The sequence below is a fragment of the Leopardus geoffroyi genome, chromosome C3, assembly GCF_018350155.1.
Source record: "Leopardus geoffroyi isolate Oge1 chromosome C3, O.geoffroyi_Oge1_pat1.0, whole genome shotgun sequence".
Classification (NCBI taxonomy): domain Eukaryota; kingdom Metazoa; phylum Chordata; class Mammalia; order Carnivora; family Felidae; genus Leopardus; species Leopardus geoffroyi.
In genome coordinates this window covers 41,473,451-41,493,945 of record NC_059338.1, presented here as the reverse complement: position 1 = coordinate 41,493,945, position 20,495 = coordinate 41,473,451, and the positions used below count along the sequence as shown (strand labels likewise).

Here is a 20,495-nt window from a genome sequence, read left to right as displayed (position 1 = left end):
TCCTTTTGTCAATAGATTCTCAAACCCCCGTGAGTGCTTCATTTCAGCACCTCCTGCAATCTGTTAGACATTGTTTTGGAAGTTCTTTTTTGATGACGCCTTCAGTAGACTTTAAGCTCCATGAGATCAGGGACCACGTCCGTTGCCTCTGCTACCTCTCCAGCCCTCTGCCCAGTGCTCAGGACACGAAGCTGTGCCCAACGACTGGACAAACGAGTGACGAACGTCAGAGCCCAGGCTGCTCAGACGTGTGCATCTGTGAGCACGGCAAACAGGTCCTCCACACTGCTCAGCCTAGTCGGCTGTCCCGCGGGCAACCAGAAGTCAGTGAACTTCACGGGGACTGTGGCTTTCTACACTTGTCTCCAAAGGTGAGGACGCAAACACCTGACACGGTATTAATTTATAAATCAGTTTATTTACAGATTTTCTCTTTTCTTAAAGTACATTTCAGTTAACAAATCTATTTACACAGGTATACATGGGAATCCATCCCAGTTATTTTACAGGTCATACTTACAAACCACACCCCAAGTGTCGTGTGCGAGCTGCACCGGATGTGACTATTGGCTGAAAATGGCCTGGTGACCAGGCTATTTACACATACACAGTAAACGGGTTTGTTTTTTCATGTCTGCACAGTACAGTACACACACGGAGGCCAGGCCTCCCAGAGAACGCTTTGCAACGTGTTTCCCGAGAAGGCTTTGCAAAGTCCGGAAGGAAAAGCTATTAAACATACAGGTTAATTAAAATGACAGTACCTCCTTTACATCAGTTTACATTGTTTTCTTCACATTTTTATAATACAAAGATATTTTATTGAATTGCTGCACAACCAGTTTAAGATGATTTGTAAACATGTAAGTTCCTACAATTTGCATTAAACATCATTGTAGTTTCTATCATTTGCTCTTTGAATTAATGTTTTTATTCACTAGTATTCTTAAGGTAGTAAAAGAAGATGTAAGTTTGAACTTCTTGCAGAAAAGTTATGAGTCTCTAACGCTGTGCGAGTACACACTTTATTCAAGTATTGCAAAAAGCTAAGGCCACTTTTTTTCAAGACAAGAAAGTGAACAAAATTGTTTTTATCAATAGGCCACAACACTCTTATGAGCAATGAAATCTCTTCTGAAAGATAATTTCTCAGAGACCTGTAGTCACAGAAGGAATTTTCTTTTCTTTCGGGTAAAAGAAAAACAAATTGCCTTCCTTATTAACTACTTTTGAGCTCTTCCCACTTTTCCCTAGAATAAAAATTCCTGTTTAGACCTGAAGAGGGAATCTATACCCTGTACTTATTTAACCCAGAGTCAAGTACCCTGGATAGCACAAATTATTTTGGACTCAGAAATAAATCTGAAGCCTCTATGTTGGTTTACTACTAAATTCTGATAGTGCTATTCTAAAAGATATTACTGCTGATGCAAAGATCTTTTTCTTAGAGGAATTACAAAGAAAGAGTGAAAGAGGATGGGCGCGTGGGGAGAAGGAACAAAGATTAGAAAGAGGGACTATTTAGATTCTTGAAGAGGCAGAGCTTGATTAAAAAGATCCCAATATGGAACGAGTGGCTGCATATCCACAGTCATCAATCCTAATGCTAACAAGAAACACCTTTTCCATTATATCCAATAGTTAAAATAATAAGAAATCTGCTAATTATAGATTCCTCTGTTTTCTGCTACCAAACTATGGACAACCATTTCTAAGCAGGGGCAAGACGGACCGACTGCTGCCTCCCCGGTGGAGCCCGGATTTCTGAGGACCGCGCAGCCCCAGCAGCGCCCTCACCACGGAACTCTACGGGCTCCGCACTCTGATCTACTCTTTTCCTTTTCTGGAATCATAATGTCATAAAGAGTAAAGATTAACTTTCTTATTAAAAATTGATTTAGATCCAAATAATGAGAATGTAGAAAAACAACCTATATTCCTATTATATTATTTTTATATTCACTTATAAAAAATTTATAGCAGCTGTAAAGTTTCAGTATCATAAGGACAATGTAATCCTACAAACAGCCAAAGGGTGTAGACAAGATGTTTTTCTGTCTTCCGAGTAACACAGACTAAAAACAAAGGCCTTTGCTTTTCCTTGGCCGCGTGAGAACAATATCTCCACACTACTGGTTAATAACCCCAAGAAACCCTAGCTTCTCTTAGTCAATCTGCTCGTTATGGCTACAAGACTAGAGCTCAACATCAAAAGCCCAGAAGAAATGCTGGCGATGCATCAAACTGCGCATTTCCCGAGACCCAGTCACCACATTTCAGTGCTTTCCTTATTTGTCAAGAGCTATCAGACCAGTCATTGTGCAAAATGCAAATATTCCAATGATCATTTCAGTAAGTGTCTCATGATGACAAGATGAAACCAAGGAGGAATGGAAGTGTGCATAGTGAAACACTTGAGACGCAAAGGCAAGTTGACAGGGAAGATGCAGAAATGAACGAACGTGCACACTTAAAGATTATACCATCTTTGGGGTTTTTCTAACATATTGTGAAGCTCTAACATTCCAGGATATTTGTAAATAGGAATCCAGTGGATGTCTTATATCATGCTTCTAGTCAGGACCTTCCAATATTAAGGCATTTACATTCACGCCTAAGATTATCCACATTCTTCTAGATTACTTGAAGAAGGATGGGACCGATTAAGAGAAACCAGTCGAGAAGGCAGTGTATTGAGGTCCCGGAGAGCATCATGTGTGCTCTAACGTAGCAGCTGGAGTCTATGTATTTCTTTTCAGGTACAGGTAAGAGTTGTGAGAAGCAATGCTGCAGGAGAGGCAGAACTGAATTGTGCAGTGTCTTTAAATCACCTTATTCCATTCCTGCTACTGCAGGTGATCTCGGAAAAGCTCATCTTCTTTTCACCGAATCAAACTGCCTTCTTCGATATGTGTATGGGTCTGTTTAAACCGTAGATTTCCTGTGCAAAGACTATGAACCACAGAAGCTTCAAGACGGAAGCTTAACTATTACAAGAAGAATCTTTCACTTCTGAATAGGGACACACGTTTCCAACTTAATAATTTATCTGAAAATAAATTAAAAAAAAAAAAGTTCCATAGCGCAACACAAGCACACAAACAACAGACAATATCTTTTTGTCTTTGGTGCACACACTCATTTCCTAAATCATTCAAGTAACAGCGTCTCTGACTTCTTGGGGGAAAGATGGGGGGTGAGGGGGGGGAGTTGAACGTTTGAAGGCCAAAATGAATCATTTCCACTTTTGCCATGCCTGGATGCCTGAGATGGTCCTGAGGATCTGGGATTCTGGGAGCAGCTGGCAGAGGTTTAGAAGGAGTAAGCAAAGTGCAGGGACAGAAGAAGGGGTAGAAGAGCCGGCCCCGCATCCGTCCTTTGAGCCCGGTCTTCAGTGGGGGCATTCCTCGTTTTCATGCCCACACAGAGAAAACTAAAAATAATGCAAAGGTTTAAAATTCTGTAGATGGTGCTCAGAAAGCAAGGCTACCACTGATTTGTTAACTCGACAGGTCCACTCGGTGCTGCTCAACTGCAAGAATGGAAGAAAACGGTCTTCAAAAAGAAGCGAAAGGAATTCCAAAGTGTGAAATAGGCACACATGATTAAACTTGCCTATTTAGAAGTGGTTAAGGGTTTAATACTGTTGAGAGACTATCGTGTCCATTTATGACTTTCATGGTATAGACCAGGATTACGTCTCCAAAATGGTAGGACGCACGTTAGCTATACACCTCACCCCGCCTGACTTCAGATTCAACGAAGAGACAGCCTCGTCTAAGCTAAGAGGTGAGTCTGGTGTTTTCAGCCCACATCTGGGACCTGGTAGGGGCGCTAACAAGAGGTGTAGGATTATACCGCGTGTCAACATCAGGAGTGCGGCCCTGCCCACCGAAAATAACCAATGGATCCAGTGGACGGTCTCTAAAGGCAAAGGCTGTCATACCAGATATACCGCATGGTCCCATGAACTCCAAACCAGTAGTCTTTAAGGAAAGTACCAAGTCCAGGAGCACTCTTGCTATGATGGAGATGGGGTGTGTATCAGGAGGCAGAAAGGCCCAGGACTCATATTACACTCAGTGTTCGATTTATTTGCAAGATGTCACACAAGTAGCATTCTCCCCTGTTTTTCACTGATCTGATTCAGAACATCGATAGTATCTCTGATCAAGGTCTCGAAGATCCCCTCGGCGAGCTGCATCTTCACACACAGCTCATCCTCGTCATAGTTCACCCACTGCGCCTCCTCTTCGTGCAGCTCCTGCACCTGGAATTTAGGGAAAAACAAGGCGAGAAAATTACTGTCGCACAAAAGCTACAAAACTAATCATATTAATGCAATGCCTGATAGTAGGCATTATTATATATCACTGTGTATTACATGCCCGTCCATGAGAACACAGACCAAGGAAATAAGTCAGACACAAGGTAGTTTATATGATGGTATCAAGATCCCTTTTCAAGTTGCAAGAGATTTGAAAAAACTCAACTGCCAAATAAAAGTGGCTTCAAAACTGTCAGAGTAGAATTTGACGATATTCCAGTATTTTACTAAGATATTTTAGATATTAAGGATTTATATTAGATATTAAAGTATTATAGATATTAAGGATTACAAGTGTGTTGTTGTCTATGACAACATAAGCAAATGTGTATAAGGATTTAAGGGGGAGAGAAGAATGTAAACTCTTAGATGTATGGATTTACAATTATAAAATGTATATATCCAAAGAAAATACTGAATGCGATTTTAGAATATTATAAATAAATGAAGTTTAATATTCATTACAGAATTTTTATTTTATTTTTTATGTTTATTTATTTTTTGAGAGACAGAGCTTTGAGCTGTCAGTACAGAGCCTAATGCGGGGCTCAAACTAACAAACTGTGAGATCATGACCTGAGCCAAAGTCAGATGCTGAACCGACTGAGCCACCCAGGCGCCCCTTCATTACAGTATTTTTAAAATGTATTATTGCTTAAGTTTATTTTAAAAATCAGTCATGTAATACTTGCTCTTTTTTTTTTTAACTGAAGTATAGTTGACACCCAATGTTAATTAGTTTGACACAGTGATTCAACAATTCCATACATTATGCCATACTCACCATGGTAAGTGTACCTACCATCTGTCATCATACAATGTTAGTACAGTATTAGTTGCATTTTAGGGTTTGGGGATTCCCAAGGTAAACTAAAACCAATCAAGTTAGAACTAACTGTCCAAGATTTTTTTTGCTTGTTTACAATTTTTAAAGACTACTCTTAAAAACAAACAAACAAACATATGAGACTTAACAGTATGTAATGATACTGTATGTGGGTTGGAGGTCAGGCGGAGAAAGTGGGATTGTAAACCCCAATCTAGTGAGAAATTCAGTGACCGGAGTGTCTAACCAGAAATCTAACTTGGTGAAAAAGCCATACAACCGCAAATCCCTGACTTGCCCTGATCAGAGTTTCATCTCGAAAGAGGCAGAGGAGGTGAAGGCGGGCACTTGTACTCTGGTTCCTGTTAGGAGGAAATGAGAAGACTCCACTGCCCTGGAGTTTGAGAGCACAAGAAGAAAGAACAGCTTTGCCTGACAGGTGCCCTTGGCCAGGGCTGACAGATCTATGACATGGTGGCTGCCACATTCTTTCTCTTTGAGGAGAGTTTTTTGAAGGGTTTACAAAACATCCATTTCCTCTGTTCCCTAATTTATGATCCGTGAACACATATGCCACCAGAAAGGGCTCCAAGGTCAAATAAGTTTTAGAAAGCTCCCTCTGGAGTTTCACAATGTAAATTAGCCTATTGAAAAGAAGTCCACCAGTAAAGAAACTTATTAAAAATTTTTTTAACATTTACTATTGAGAGAGAGAGAGACAGAGCATGAGCATGGGAAGGGCAGAAAGAGAGGGAGACACAGAATTTGAAGCAGGCTCCAGCCTCTGAGCTGTCAGCACAGAGCCCGATGCGGGGCTCGAACTCACAAACCACGAGATCATGACCTGAGCCAAAGTCGGATGCTTAACCGACTGAGCCACCCAGGCACCCCGAGAAACATTTAATCCAGGGTTTCCCATATTTATTTGATCAAAGAATCATTTTGTATGGATGTGTAAGAAACACAAGTAACCTCCCAAGGAACTGGTGTTCCTCTCATGAAAGATGCTGTACGCAACAGCCTAATGCGACACTTCTCGAACTGGTGTTGAGGGAGAACCATGTTCTGGGAAAGCTAAGAGGTGTGTCCCCACATAAGATTTCATATTGCCCATGAATTTTGTCCAAACAAAGTTGCACAGCTTTCCTTTTTATAAGTTTTCTCAACCTTTAAGGTTAAATCTTTTCTCCTCCCCAGTAACAAAATTTAGGAAGCACTGTCCTAATGCAACCAATTGTGGCCTTAGAGTAGAATATATGCTTGGGACTTCATCTGTTATCTCAGTGCACAGACGATGAGCCCCCACAGAGCCCTCATCAGATTTAGCAAAAGCTTTGCTCCTCCTTAAGAGCAGGAACCATCTCCCTTTTGGCTGGTGAGGACTAATATCATGTTTTCCATTTTGCTTTAGCCATCAAAAAGCACAAAGCCCAACTCAGAACTTCAACTATGGCAACTGAGGGATCTCGTAGCCTGCAGATCTGCCTCCGTGTTTTTTTCTTCTGGCTATTGGAGCCTATTCTACTTTCTTACACATTTTCCTCTGTTCCTACAGATGTGTTATGCATGTATGGTAAATTAATATGTATTATATAAATTAAATTACATTAGGGGCGCCTGGGTGGCTCAGTCGGTTAAGCGTCCGACTTCAGCTCAGGTCACGATCTCGTGGTCCGTGAGTTCGAGCCCCGCGTCGGGCTCTGGGCTGATGGCTCAGAGCCTGGAGCCTGCTTCCGATTCTGTGTCTCCCTCTCTCTCTGCCCCTCCCCCATTCATGCTCTGTGTCTCTCTGTCTCAAAAATAAATAAACGTTAAAAAAAATTTAAAAAAAATTAAATTACATTAAAAAGTCAGTCTAATAATTTTAATTTCTCAGTGACAAGGATGGTGCGAATAGAATGTGCTAAGCATCTGGCACATGGATTTTTTACTGAGTGCTAAAAGGCTGTCTTTGGCTCTGTCCAGTTCATCATTTGCAGCAATGACCAGGATGAATTTCAGAGGTAACAAGAAGTTGAGAACAGAACTATGTTGGAAAAACGAACTCAAAAATGTATGGGTAGCTTGGAATGAAGAGCCAAATTTAACAAGATGATGCAATAAAAGAATAAGGTCCTATATTTGGGTCCCCAAAATAACAACAGAGGGACAGGTTGAAACTTTGGTCTTGGCGTTTTCCTAAGTTTTTGTGAGTCCTGTGAGAATGATGTAGCTAAAAATAAAACAAATGTAATTATAAACTGCATTAGTCCAAGTGTAATATCTAAAAAACGAAGGGTTGCATGTCCGTACTAATTAAATACACGAAATATTATATGGTCTGTTCTGTGCACAGTATTTAAAGAGGGACACTGAAAAAAGAGGTAAAGTGAAAAGATGTTGAGGGGACTTAAAAACACTATCAGACAAGAGGAGAGAATACCATTTAAAAGGGAGAGAAAGACTCAGGCGCAACACGACAGCTGCCTCAAAGGCATGCAGGAAGAATTCAAATTGTTAGATAAAACCCCAAAGCTGGAGAAGTAAATTATAATTAATTATATGAAAGAAAACCCTTTTAGGCTTACTATGAGAAAGAACTTATCAACAATAGGTAGACCCTCAGGAGCTATCTCGTACCTTAACAGACCTTAACTTGTAAAGGAGATTCAATCGTAAGCTAGGTGGTTTCACTATAGGATTTGTTCTTAGTGCAATTGTACCTACAGTAGAGGCAATTTCCAAGGCTACTATGTGTAAAGGATATGCAAGAGTTGGTCTAATTTCTTGTCATTCATACACTCCATCCACATCACATACACTTTGAGAATGCATTGCTAAAAATAGCTCATCATATTCTTAGCTAACCTAAGAGAAAACTTAATGTCCTTCTGGAGTGGTAAAGAGACAGAGTGAATGAGACCTGGAGCTGAAAGAAAGATTTCTGTTCTTATTTTTGGCTAACGGAGGCCCTTCTGTCTAAAAAAAAAAAAACTTTCTTTGTATTTTACTCACCTCAAATAATGCCTACTGACACAGGGAGAGTTAGACTGATTAGGGACCTTCCTAGTCTGAGCGATGACAGCTAAATTACACATTTCCTTTTGGAAAGCAACTTTTGGAGGAAGCTACTGTTCATTCTGGAATATTTACTGTAACAGATCATCCTGTCACAAGTGCTCACGTTCAGCGGGAGGGCACCCGTCCACGGTGCGGATGCCACCGCGCCGACTCAGGGACATGTTCCTGCCGTGCTCTCTCCTCTGCGCCATCACAATTTCTCCTTTTTCCTGTCAGCATATTTCTTTCAAGCTACAAGAATGCTCTCTTGTCACCATGTCCCCCTCCATCTTTCGCTTCACAAAAAAACTCCTTTGACATGTCCATTTTTGCTCTCACTAATCTCTTGTTCTCTCTTGAAACCTACTGCAAATCAAACGTTTACCTCATGCACGCCATCCAAAGTCTTTGTATTAATGTTAAGATCAGTAAAGACCGCCACGTTGCTAAATCCCATGGTAAATCCTTAGTTCTCATTTTACGTGACCAATTAGCTGTATCCCATGCAGTTGATTCTTGCCTCTTCCTTAAAACACTCTTACCTGGCTTCCAGGGCCCCACCCTCTCCTGGCTTGCTTCTACTTCACTGGCTGCTCCTTTTTAGTTTCATTTGTTGGTTCCTCCTCATCTTCTGAATACATGAAACATTAGAGTGTGTCAGGAATTAGTCCTTGGACCTCCTCCCTTTGCGTCTACACTCTGTTGGTCTCAGGGCTCTGACTGCCATCTATGTGTCCACCACTCCCAAAGTCCTACCTCCAGCCTAGGACTCGTGCCTGAGATCCAGACTCGTATGTCCACTTGCCTCTTCAGTATCTCCATTTGGATGTTTATCAGACACCTCCAATTTAACAGGTTCAGAACAGAACTCTTGATATTGCTTCCCAACCTGCTCCTCTCAGTCTTCCTCAAGTCGGCAAAGGGAAGTTCCATCCTTCAAGTTGTTCAGGCCAACCCGATGGATTATTCTTAATACTTTTCCCTCTCTCATATGGCACAATTTATCAGCAATTCCATTCTGCTCTGAAAATCTGTCTAGAATCTGACCACTTCTTACCACCTCAACACCACCACACTGGTGCTAGCCACTATTATTGCTTGTCTGGATTATGACAATATCCTGCTGGTCTCCTTGCTCCTGCCTTTACTACCATTCCCTCAGTCTATTCTCAACACAGCAGTCACAGTGATCCTGTTAAATAAATTAAGTCAGATCACATCACTCTTCTGCTCAAACCTTAAATGTCTGCTGATCTTATTCAGCGTAAAACCTAGTTTTTACAAGGGCCTATTAGACCCTGTATGATTCGGCCCTCTGTGTGTACACACACACACACACACACACACACACACACACCGGTACTTCTGGGACATCATCTCCTACTACTTTTTCTGACTTCTCACTCTGCTCCATACCCAGTGATTTTTCCCTAATAATCAAGGCCCGATGTATCTTTTCCAGAATGTTCTTCCCCTGGATGAGTGTTTGGCTCACTTCATTTCCCTCAGTCCTTTAAACAAATATCATCTTCTCAGTAAAATCTTTCCCAGCCATTCTATCTAGAACTGCAACCCCCAATATTCCCTTATTGCCTCCATAGATTTATTTTTCTTATGTATCTGTCTCCCTTACCAGAATGAAAGCTCCTTGCATTTTGTCTGGTTTGTTCACTAATGTATTCCCAGGGCCTAGAATACTACTTAGCACATAGCAGGTCCATAAGAAATGATTGATTGATTGGGTTAATTTGAACTGGCCACAGATGCTCCTGGGAGCTCCATGGATCTAATGCTGTAACAGGGAAATATGTGAATAGTTTTCTCTAGTTCTTTCTTATCGTTGTAAAGCATGGTATTTATGTATACATACATCAGAGTCCCTTCTCCAATTAAACTTTTCACATGATTTAATTCTGTGTTAATCTGTTCTTTCATCACACTGGACTGTGTGGTGACGAAGCAGTGTGATGAAAGAAAATACTGGAACTGGTCAAAAAGTATATTGACAAACTTGGCGATATGGCTGACATATTATATGATCTTATAGGAAGATGGAGTCACAACATTCTGGGATTAAATCTAGCTAGTAGTGTTAGGATCTTTAGGCAGAGGTGACAGCATCTGCTTGTTCTGAGTCCAAGTGCTTTCATCTATCAGGCATAGGTAACAGATTAAAACTACTATAGCTGAGAGGCATGTACATTTTTATTTTTATTTTTTTTCAAGTTTACTTATTTGAGACAGAGCGCGTGTGCATGGGAGGGGCAGAGAGAGGGGGAGAGAGAGAATTCGGAGCAGGCTCTGCACTGTCCTGACGCAGGGCTCGAACTCACGAACCGTGAGATCATGACCTGAGCTGAAACCAAAAGTTGGATGTTTAACCGACTGAGCCACCCAAGTGCCCCAGCATGTGTATTTTTAATAAAAAGATGAAATTTTTACTTTCACAATGCAAGAAAACAAAAATTTTCATAATGTATCTCATAGCACCAAGTCAAATTTCTGACCCAAGTTCTAAGTGACATAATTTAGACTCTGGCTATTTAAATTTTTTTTTTTTCAATGTTTATTTATTTTTGGGACAGAGAGAGACAGAGCATGAACGGGGGAGGGGCAGAGAGAGAGGGAGACACAGAATCGGAAACAGGCTCCAGGCTCTGAGCCATCAGCCCAGAGCCCGACGCGGGGCTCGAACTCACGGACCGCGAGATCGTGACCTGGCTGAAGTCGGACGCTCAACCGACTGCGCCACCCAGGCGCCCCGACTCTGGCTATTTAAAGACAGGGAGGGTAGGGATCAAATAAGAAAATGATTGTAAATCAATAAAAATGTTTACACTAATAATATCTACTACTTTTGAGAGCTTTCTATATGCCACTTAAGACATGCAGCACCTCATTTGGTCATCACTACAACTCTATGAGGCTGTCACTCTACAGAGGGGGAGACTGAGAGACAGAGAGGTAACCTGCCCAAAGTCACGTTGTTAATAAGTGGTAGGAGCCAAGTTTGGAACCTTCAAGGAGTCTGATTCCACAGATCTGGCTCTTAACTGCTATGCCCTATTTTCTCATTTTAGTGGCACTAACATCCATGGGAGCATTCTGGGGATCGTACATCCAAGAATATTAAATGAGGCTCAGGATATTTCAGGACCTCTAAAATCTAAAGATCCTAACCAAAATTACCAACAGTCAAAACTCTAGAAAAACAATGAAACTCATCGATTTTATAAGAAAAGCTGGCTTCATTTTATCTATAGTATTGAGCTGACCAAAATGTTAATCACTGACTTCTTCTGCTCTTTTAAATGATAATACCCAAATATGACTTAGAAATAAAATTTGAAAAACTCCTGGCGTACGTTAAAACACCACCACCCCCAACACCACAACTAGCTGGCAAGCCCGTCAGAGTAAAAATGGTAAGATAAGAGTAAGGTGGTGCGAAAAAGTTCTCATATAAAGACAGATATATTGGATAAAGTACAACAAAAAATATTTGTAATGCATAGGGAAATCTTGAGAAAAGAGGAAAATCCTGACTACCAGAACAAATAGGGATTTAAAAGAGTGGCAAGAGCTGCAACTATTTAGGGGAAGAATCAAGCACCGTGGAAGAGAGAACAGGGACAAAGGGATGTCCAGAGAGGCGCCACAGGGAACTGGAGACTTGGGGAGAGGCAATATTCTAAGAGACAATAGCTGAGAATTTTCCAGAATTGAGTAAAGATATGAATCCATAGATTTAATAAGCATAGTGAGTCCAAAGCAGGAAAAAAAAAAAAAAAACAAAAAAACCAAGCCAAATCCACATCTAGACACATCCAGAGAAACTGAAACAAACACACAAATTCACAAACACACACACGGTCTTCCACAAAAACCAAAAAGAAAAGACAGATTCCCCAAAAAGAACTATCAGCAGATGTCTTAAGACCAACAAGAGAGGTCAGGTTACAGGAAAATAGTATCTTCAAGCTGCTGAAGTGAAAGAACGATCGTCCTAGAATTCAATATGTAAGTAAGCCGGAATTCAGGAGCAGGGGCTGAGATCAGAGCAGACAGACAGACCTGCAGACAAAGGCTGAGAGCTGATATGATGTTTGTGGGATTAACGAAATACTAAAGTATGGACGTTAGAAAGGTGGAAACAATGGTTTCTGTATTATTTTCATTCTTTTTTGTCATTCTGAAATATGTAAGGATTAAACATGCAAAAGATTTAGAATAACCAATGAACAGGTAAAAATATTAACCACATTGATAATAAAATTAAATAGAGCAAAATGAGCTCGTTCTTTTGGTAAAGACTTACACATTGGTAGTAGCTAGTATTGGCAAAGGTGGGAACCTCCACTCTTGTACCGTGCTGGTAAGGATGTATAATTGCTACGACCTTTTTGGAGAACAATTTGACAACACATACGTAAGCCTTAACATTCTGCATTATGCTTTTAATCAGCGATTCTATTTCTAGGAGTTTATCCTAAGGAAACCAATGGAAATAAGTACAAAGATCTACCATATCACAAGATGTTTATTACAACACTGCTGTTCAAAAGAGCAAAAAAATTACTGCCTGGTTAAATAAATGATGGTACATCCATACAACAGATTACTATATTTCCACAACAATAAAATGGGATAAAGTTATTAAGTGTGATATAAAATAGAGGAACATTTAGTGACAAGAAAAAAGTTCACATTTTATTGACTAAAAACAATCAGTTCACAAAAAAGAGACCATGATCTCAACTGTTTAAAAAAATCCTCTGTATAAAGACTCTAAGCCTATACATCACAATATAAAGAGCTATCTAGGTGATGAGATTATCATGATTTTCTTTTGATTTACCAATATTTTCTAAATTTCCTAAAATGAGCATGGTTGTTTTATAATAAACATGATTTTTCTTTTGTACTATGGGAAAAATTTTGGTTCATGTGATATAAAAAAATTGTTTTGAATCTCAATCTCTCTATGCAAGAGCATTAGAATCTCCAGATGCTAGGTTGGCTAAATCTAACAGTGGGAGAGGAGTTTATTTAGCATTTTTAATCATTAACTCAAGGAACTAACAGTATCATTTTGCTATACATTAAGAGTGAACTCATGAAACAAGTTACATAGGCCCAGGTCTCTCTGTAGGAAGGTGAAAAACAGTTTATGACCAACAAAGGGAATAGTCACAAAATATATGTTGTTACTATTTTCCCAACTCCCAACTCTCCTGAATTGTTGTACACTGACGTTACCCTCACCCAAGCTATAATAATCTCATACTAGCAAAAGGAATTTTTGTTTGCTATTTAAGAATTTTCTGAAAACTGCTGGAGAGACCAATGTTTTCCTGTGTAAGTGATCCTATCTGGCACCTGGAAGCCTATGCCTTCCAAGGACAAGATCTTGTTTTGTGGTACGTCTAATAAAGAGCTACAAATCAATTCATTTATTGTTCACTTGTGAGATGTATTACTTGTCATTTCTGACTAATAATTCCAGTCTGAAGATGCCTCCAAATTGTTGCTCCCCCGCCAACGTATTTAATCCTTTCACTGTGAAGATGACAGTTTTATAACCATGTGAAGTGAGAGCTGTCTGTAACTAGCTGGAAGCCGCATGCATTAAGCCTTCACTCTCTGTTCATTTTGAACTGCCACACTATGCTGGTTTCCTCATTTACTTGACATGTGCTCAAGATAAACTTACCTAAGAAGTTTTGCTTCAATAAACCTAAACAGTCACCTTTGACCTACAGGCTACATCCTTCTCACTGGTCTTTTTTCCTCCACACATTTCTTTTGAAGGATTCTTCCAGCATTTTAATTTAATTTTTTTAAATTCTTTTTTTTTTTTTTTTTTTTTTTTGAGAGTGAGAGAGAGAAAGTGTGAGCAGGGGAGGGGCAGAGAGACAGGGAGAGAGAGAATCCCAAGCAAGCTCTGCGCCATCAGTGACCTGAGCTGAAATCAGAGTCGGATGTTTAACTGACTGAGCCACCTAGGTGTCCCATATCCAGGACTTTTAAAACTGCAGATCTGGTCTTGTAATCTCTCTTGCTTAAACTCCTTGCTTTTACAATAAAATCCAAAATCCCTGACGTGGCTTACAAGGCACTGCAGGATACAGACTCTACCTCTCCAGTTTATGCCACCTCCAGCCGTGCTAACATTTCAGCTCAGACCCATGCTCATTTCAGGTCTTTGCAAACGTGGTTTGCTTTCTGTGAATTGTTCTTCTATCTTAGAACCCAGTTAATGCTTACTCGTCTTTAAGGTCTCAGCTCAGATGTCACTTCCTCAGGGGAGTCTTCCCTGACCATCTTCAACAGATCAGTTTCCTCTGGGTTATGCTTGTATAAAGCTCTCTGTTCCTCTATTTTTATCACTTAATTTATAATTTATAAAATTTCTAATTTACTTATGTAAATTATATATTAATGGCTAGTTTTTCCAGCCAAGGATAAATCCATGAAGGCAGGGTCTAGGTCTGTCTTGCTTACCACTGTAACATTAGTCGTTAATTAGCACAATTCTTGGCTCAGTGTGTGCCCTGAGATGATTTATAGAGGATATGATCAATTTAACTGATAGAAGGGGTACATGAATGTTTCTTGACATGCTCTCTTCTTTAACTCCTAAAGAAGTGGAGGAAGTAACGACTTAGAAAATAACAAGAACTCAAACTTTAAGCTGCTGTAGAACTATGAGAACAAGTTCACGTTCTTAAGAGGCAAAGAGCTATGAAAAAGTTGCTTAAAATCTTGGCTCTTATTTGCTGGGCAAGTCACTTAATATCTCTGAGTCTAAACTTTCTGTAAAGATTTTTTTTTTTTTTTTAATTTCACTCATTTTTAGAGAGACAGGGAGAGAGCACGAACGCGGCAGAGGGGCAGAGGGAGACAGAGAGAATCTTAAGCACCCTCCACCCTCAGGGCAGAGCCTCATGTGGGGCTTGATCTCACGACGCTGGGATCATGGCCTGAGCTGAAATCAGGAGTCGGAAGCTCAACTGACTGAGTCATCCAGGTGCCCCAAGATTTTTTATTTTTAAGTAATCTGTACAATCAACGTGGGGCTTGAACTCGAACTCTGAGATCAAGAGTCACACACTCTGCTAAGCCAGCCAGGTGCCCCCAAACTTTCTCATTTGTAACACAGAATAACGTGAGTCCTTCCTGCCTCATGTAATTACTGTGAGGATCAAATAAGGCATGAAAAAGAATGGCAAAGTATAAAACTCTAAATAAATGTTTATCTAGTGTAGTCATTACTGAGTAAATGAAGCAATGGAAAGGTGCATACTTGGGGAAAACTCATTAATTTAAGCCTTACATTTGTTTTTCGTTATATGAATATAAATACAGACAAGATAAAATAGTTCAGAATCAAAATGTTTAGAGATAAACGTGAATCAAGTAATGAGTTTCCCGAAGTTTGCTACTGCTTAACATTCTTTTAGGGAACAAAGAAAAGAATGACTTTTTTTTTTTCTTTCCTTTTTCTTTCTTTTTTTTTGTTTGAGAAATGTTTTTCTAGTGCTAGGGAAATCTATTGCCAAATGGAATAAATCCTACCCAGCTAAAAGCTCTGGATAATAATAACGAGGAGGAAATCATAACAGCTAGTATTTACTGAGTTATATGTAGCCAGGGAACTCTTGCATACATACATATGTAAACATACTTTTAATTCTCTTAATAACTGTCTTGGTAGATTACAGATAGGGAGACGAGACACAAGGGGATTAGACAATTTGTCCAAGATTACACACCAGGTATGTGGCAGAAAAGGAATTTAAAGGCAGGCAGTCTGGCCCCAGAGTCTACACTGATCTCTTCTTAATGCCGTACCTCATCCACTCGGCTTTTTATTTCTCGAGTTTTCCACACCCACAAAATACTGTTTAGTTAAATATTCATCTGTCAAGTTCAAAAGAAAGCAAGTTCCAAAACTGAGGGGCAGAAATGCAGCAAGTGAAGGCTTTACGGCTTCACTATCATAGACTTAGGGTCAGTTACATTCCTTTTCTTTTTAGAATGTGACTACATTCTGATTTTAGAAGAGACAGTCAAAATAAACATATTGCAGTTATATACACTGACCAGGATATGATCCACTCGGTCTCTTTTCTTTCTTCCAAATTTCATCATTTTCTGCCAATCTGTTTTGTGGTTTGGCTCCTTTTTAAGACTAAACAACTTGAGCACTTCGGTGGCTATGAAGTTCTGTGAAAATAAGAGGAAGTAATGAACCAAACAGCCAAATTTCTGAGAGTCAGTGCTTATAATGCAGGTGCGTGCTAAGAACATAGCATTTATAATAAAAGATCATACAAATTTCTTCCACTTAACAGTTCCACTTAGCAATTTGAAGACAAAAGCATTCCAAATGCTCTGACTTTACTTACTCACTTAAAGAATTTTTCTTTTTACACAACATACAAAAGTAAAACCCACTGATGAATCTGCAAAGAAAAATCACTTTAGAGTCCCCTCTATCTAAGAACCGCCATTAGCTAACTTCAAGCGGGCAAAACTATTAGAGAAAGCATTAAATAAATCTCTGCACTTAAAGAATCCCACATAAAGGTTCGAAGCAGTGCCATGGGAGCAAAGTACAGGCTTTGGCTGGGATAGTTTATTTTGAAGCACCATGACTGAATACGTTGAATTGTAACAATATTAATCAGTGCTTCAATATAAAAAGCATGATAATTTTACTAACAGTATTTAAACTATCATCCTTAAAAACACCTTACAAAATGTTATTTCAATATTAAAATCACTGGGCAGCATCACTGTGTGTTATACTGATATATGCATTTTGATGATTGTTGATATATATTATGCACCTTGTCTTTTTAAAAATTTTTTTATTTGAGAGAGAGAGAGAGAGAGAGAGAGAGCGAGCATGAGTGGGGAAGAGGGGCAGAGGGAAAGAGAGAATCTTAAGCAGGCTCCACGTAGAGCTCGATCCCACGACCCTGGGATCATGACCTGAGTGGAAATCAAGAGTTGGACATTCAACCAACTGAGCCACCCAGGCATCCCATTATGTATCTTGTCTTATTTCAACTTATTTGTCCTTTGTTATTAATAAAACAATTGGCGTTTACAACTTTTTATGGTTGTTCCATTAAAAAAATGTCAATGGGGGGAAAAGACACATTTATGAATCAGAATCATTTGAAAAGATTCTCAAACTACCAATGTGCCCCCAAACTCCACCAATCCACACACATTTTCTAGCTCTCTCTCTTTCAAGGATGTATCAACACTGGAGGGCTGAAAGCAATGGAGTACACCTGTGTTTTGAAAAAGCTCCCCAGGCAGTTCTGGTACTTTATTCCTCAAAGCTGAAAATCATTTTAGAAGTTTTCTTTTTTTAATGAATCAAAAGTAATCTTTGGAAGCTTTTTATTTCTTCCTTACTTTAATTTAAGCGGGGGCCAGCCTGTAAATATTTAAGGCTTTGTGGGCCATTTGGTCTCTGTCGCAACTACTGAAGTCTGCTGTTGTAGCAGAATGGCAGTCATACACAATATTTAAACAAATGGGTGTGGCTGTGGTCCAATACACCTTCATTTATAAAAACAGGTGGTAGGCTGGATTTGGACTATGAGCCACAGTTTGCCTAACTTCAATGTAGGCATACATGACATCCCATAAATATCTGTTGGTGTTCTATGAGTACAAAATATTTTCAAAAGCTTTCTGTAGTTAAATAATACTGTATTGTACATTTGAAAGTCACTAAGAGAGATCTTAAAATTTTTTCATCACACAAAACAATTTGTAACCATATGTAATGATGGATGCTAACTAGACTTGTGGTGACCTTTTTTTTTTTAATAATATAGACAAATACAGAATCATTATGTTGTATACCTAAAACAAATATAATTATGTTAATTATATCTCAATTAAAGAAACTGACTAAATTGTTTAGGCAATGCCTCCACATGACATACCAGAATAATGTATATGTTCTTTACTATATTTTAATAGTCCACATACACTTCTGGATGATGTAAGAAAATACACCAGTAAGATGAGCACAGGTGACCCTTGAACAACATGGGTTTGAACTGTGTTGACCCACTTATACACAGAGTTTTTTCAAGAAATACATAATAGTACCATAAACGTATTTTCTTTTCCTTAAGATTTTCTTAGTGACATTTCTTTTCTCTAGCTTACTTTATTATAAGAATACAGTATACAAAACATGTAACATACAAAATATGTGTTAATTGACTATATTATCAGTAAGGTTTCTGGTAGACTGTTAGTAGTTAAAGATTTTCAACTGAGTAGGGGGTTGGCAGCTCTAACCCCTAAAGATGTTCAAGGATCAACTGTAGTTGGAGGTATGCTATAGGGACAGGATGCAGGGGGCAGGCTTTCTGTGATCAAATAAGTCTGGAAAACACAATTCCAGAGCCTTGTTCCTCAGGGTGGGTTCTAGGGTCAACAGCGTCCACATCACTTGGGAGTCTGTTAGAAATGGTACTCCTGACCTGCTGAGTAAGAATCTCCATTTTAACCAAATCCCCAGTGATTCATATGCACATTACAGTTCAAGAGGCACTACACTGGGAATACAACCTTTGCTATATTAAGGAAACATGTGAACGGGCAGAAATTTCCACCAATGTGACTTTGAAGTTTTGCTGGGAGTCACTGTAGCTTCAAGGCACTTAATCTTCTCAGAGGCTTCTTAGATAACAAACAATATTTTTTATATATCATATTACTATCCCACATATTTCAAAACCACATAACTAATTTGAGACCTCCAAAATCAAAGATGAAAAGTAACACCTGTCTAGGGCTGGCATATTTGATAGAAGACATGTTTTCAGGTATACTTCTAGAATACTGTATCATGATCTCTAAATTGCCAAAAATTTACCTGGAAGTCCAATCATTTATCTCCCAGAGTATTTCCTAATTTTTTCTTAAATATTATAAATTATGTACACATAGGAAATGTTAAAAAGTTATACTTGCAAAAACTTGAGGATTCAGGACTCCCTCTCACCTCATCCCTCCACTGCTCATGGACTTCATGAATCAACAAACATGTACTGAAAACCCACTATGCAAAAGGCCTTGAGGATAGAAGGAGAAACATACAGAAGAGTACCTGCTTTTACGGCATTTATAGATCTACATAAATGAACAGCAAGTCAAAAAAGGAGATACTCTCTAGTTTGCAGTTTACCTTGATTTCATCAAGGTTATTTGGGTTTTTCACTCGTCGGAAATAACTGGAGTTGATTCTACATGGCTTCATCCAGACGGGTTGATTCAAGTTGGGATCCTCTGCGAATATTTCCTCAAAAATCTCTTTTGTTAAATCAAAAACCGCCTTGACAGAGAAAAATGAAACAAAAATAAAATGGCTACAAATCCAAATTTCAAACAACAGAGATTAGTCTAAAAATTAAAATTATCCTTCCAGGTTACATACCTGTTTGTAGACTCTTTTACTAGTGCTTTCTATATCTAGACCCTTACTGGCACAGCCAAGCAATTTTGTAGGAACACTGATGCTGTGGAGATCGTGACCTAATTCTTTCCATTTCCAGAGTTCTTCCACTGCATTATGTACAAGAGTTTCTACTTCCTCTGTGGTATGGGGGACTGCCAACAGTGTCTCACATGGCTTTTGGGGAGCTCTTTTAGGCTCTGCCATTAGAGGTACAATTGTTTCTTCTGCCTTGTTTTTGGGGATCTTGTGAGAAGAGCTCAAACCAAAGTCTTCATCAAACCAGTCTTGATCATCTCCTAACACGCTCAGGAACTCCCGGCTGATCTCAAGTTCAGCAAGTCTTTTAGCGAGCTCCTCCTGTCCACTGGCACCAAATACTGGACTCTCCTATGGAAATGGAACCAATCAAACAGAGCACCGTTTAGTAACCTCAGATCATTCATTTGGGCTTTTTGTTTTTAAAGACAAAGCAAATATATTATTTGTATGTTTACTCTTTCTCTATAAGCAAAACAAAAACAACATGGTGGCTACTAATTAATAATTTAAGAAGAAAGTATCCTGCTTCCCATAATTCTGCTTACATAAGCCTTATAACTGAATTTTTATAAAGTGTTTATTGATTAGTTGTTTTTTCTTTTTGAATCATCATTATTTTGTTCCTGAAGGACTCTCTTGTCTCGGGGATATGGAAACAATATATGAAATTTCTCACCTCTGGGGATTATCTGGCTCAAATTACTCAAAATCATTACTTTTGTTCAACTGTCTACGGACAACCCGAGTTAAGTTGATGGTCTGTC

The 20,495-nt window shown here is 39.2% G+C and overlaps 1 protein-coding gene across 5 annotated transcripts in view; it reads right to left on the bottom strand.

Moving 5' to 3' along the window:
* Window positions 1–398: 398 nt before the first annotated feature.
* CEP350 (centrosomal protein 350) overlaps window positions 399–20,495 on the bottom strand; it is a 156,343-nt gene continuing 136,246 nt past the window's right edge. For 4 of the 5 annotated variants that reach the window (XM_045452555.1, XM_045452558.1, XM_045452557.1 and 1 more), the window contains 4 exons: window positions 19,672–20,079; window positions 19,423–19,569; window positions 16,299–16,421; window positions 399–4,270 (listed from right to left, as the gene is read on the bottom strand). In XM_045452555.1, coding sequence (XP_045308511.1) covers window positions 4,106–4,270; window positions 16,299–16,421; window positions 19,423–19,569; window positions 19,672–20,079 — 843 coding nt within the window. In that variant the 3' untranslated portion in view covers window positions 399–4,105. Of the gene's footprint in view, window positions 4,271–8,734; window positions 8,824–16,298; window positions 16,422–19,422; window positions 19,570–19,671; window positions 20,080–20,495 lie in introns of all 5 variants that reach the window. The other variant, XM_045452556.1, reaches the window with a different exon arrangement.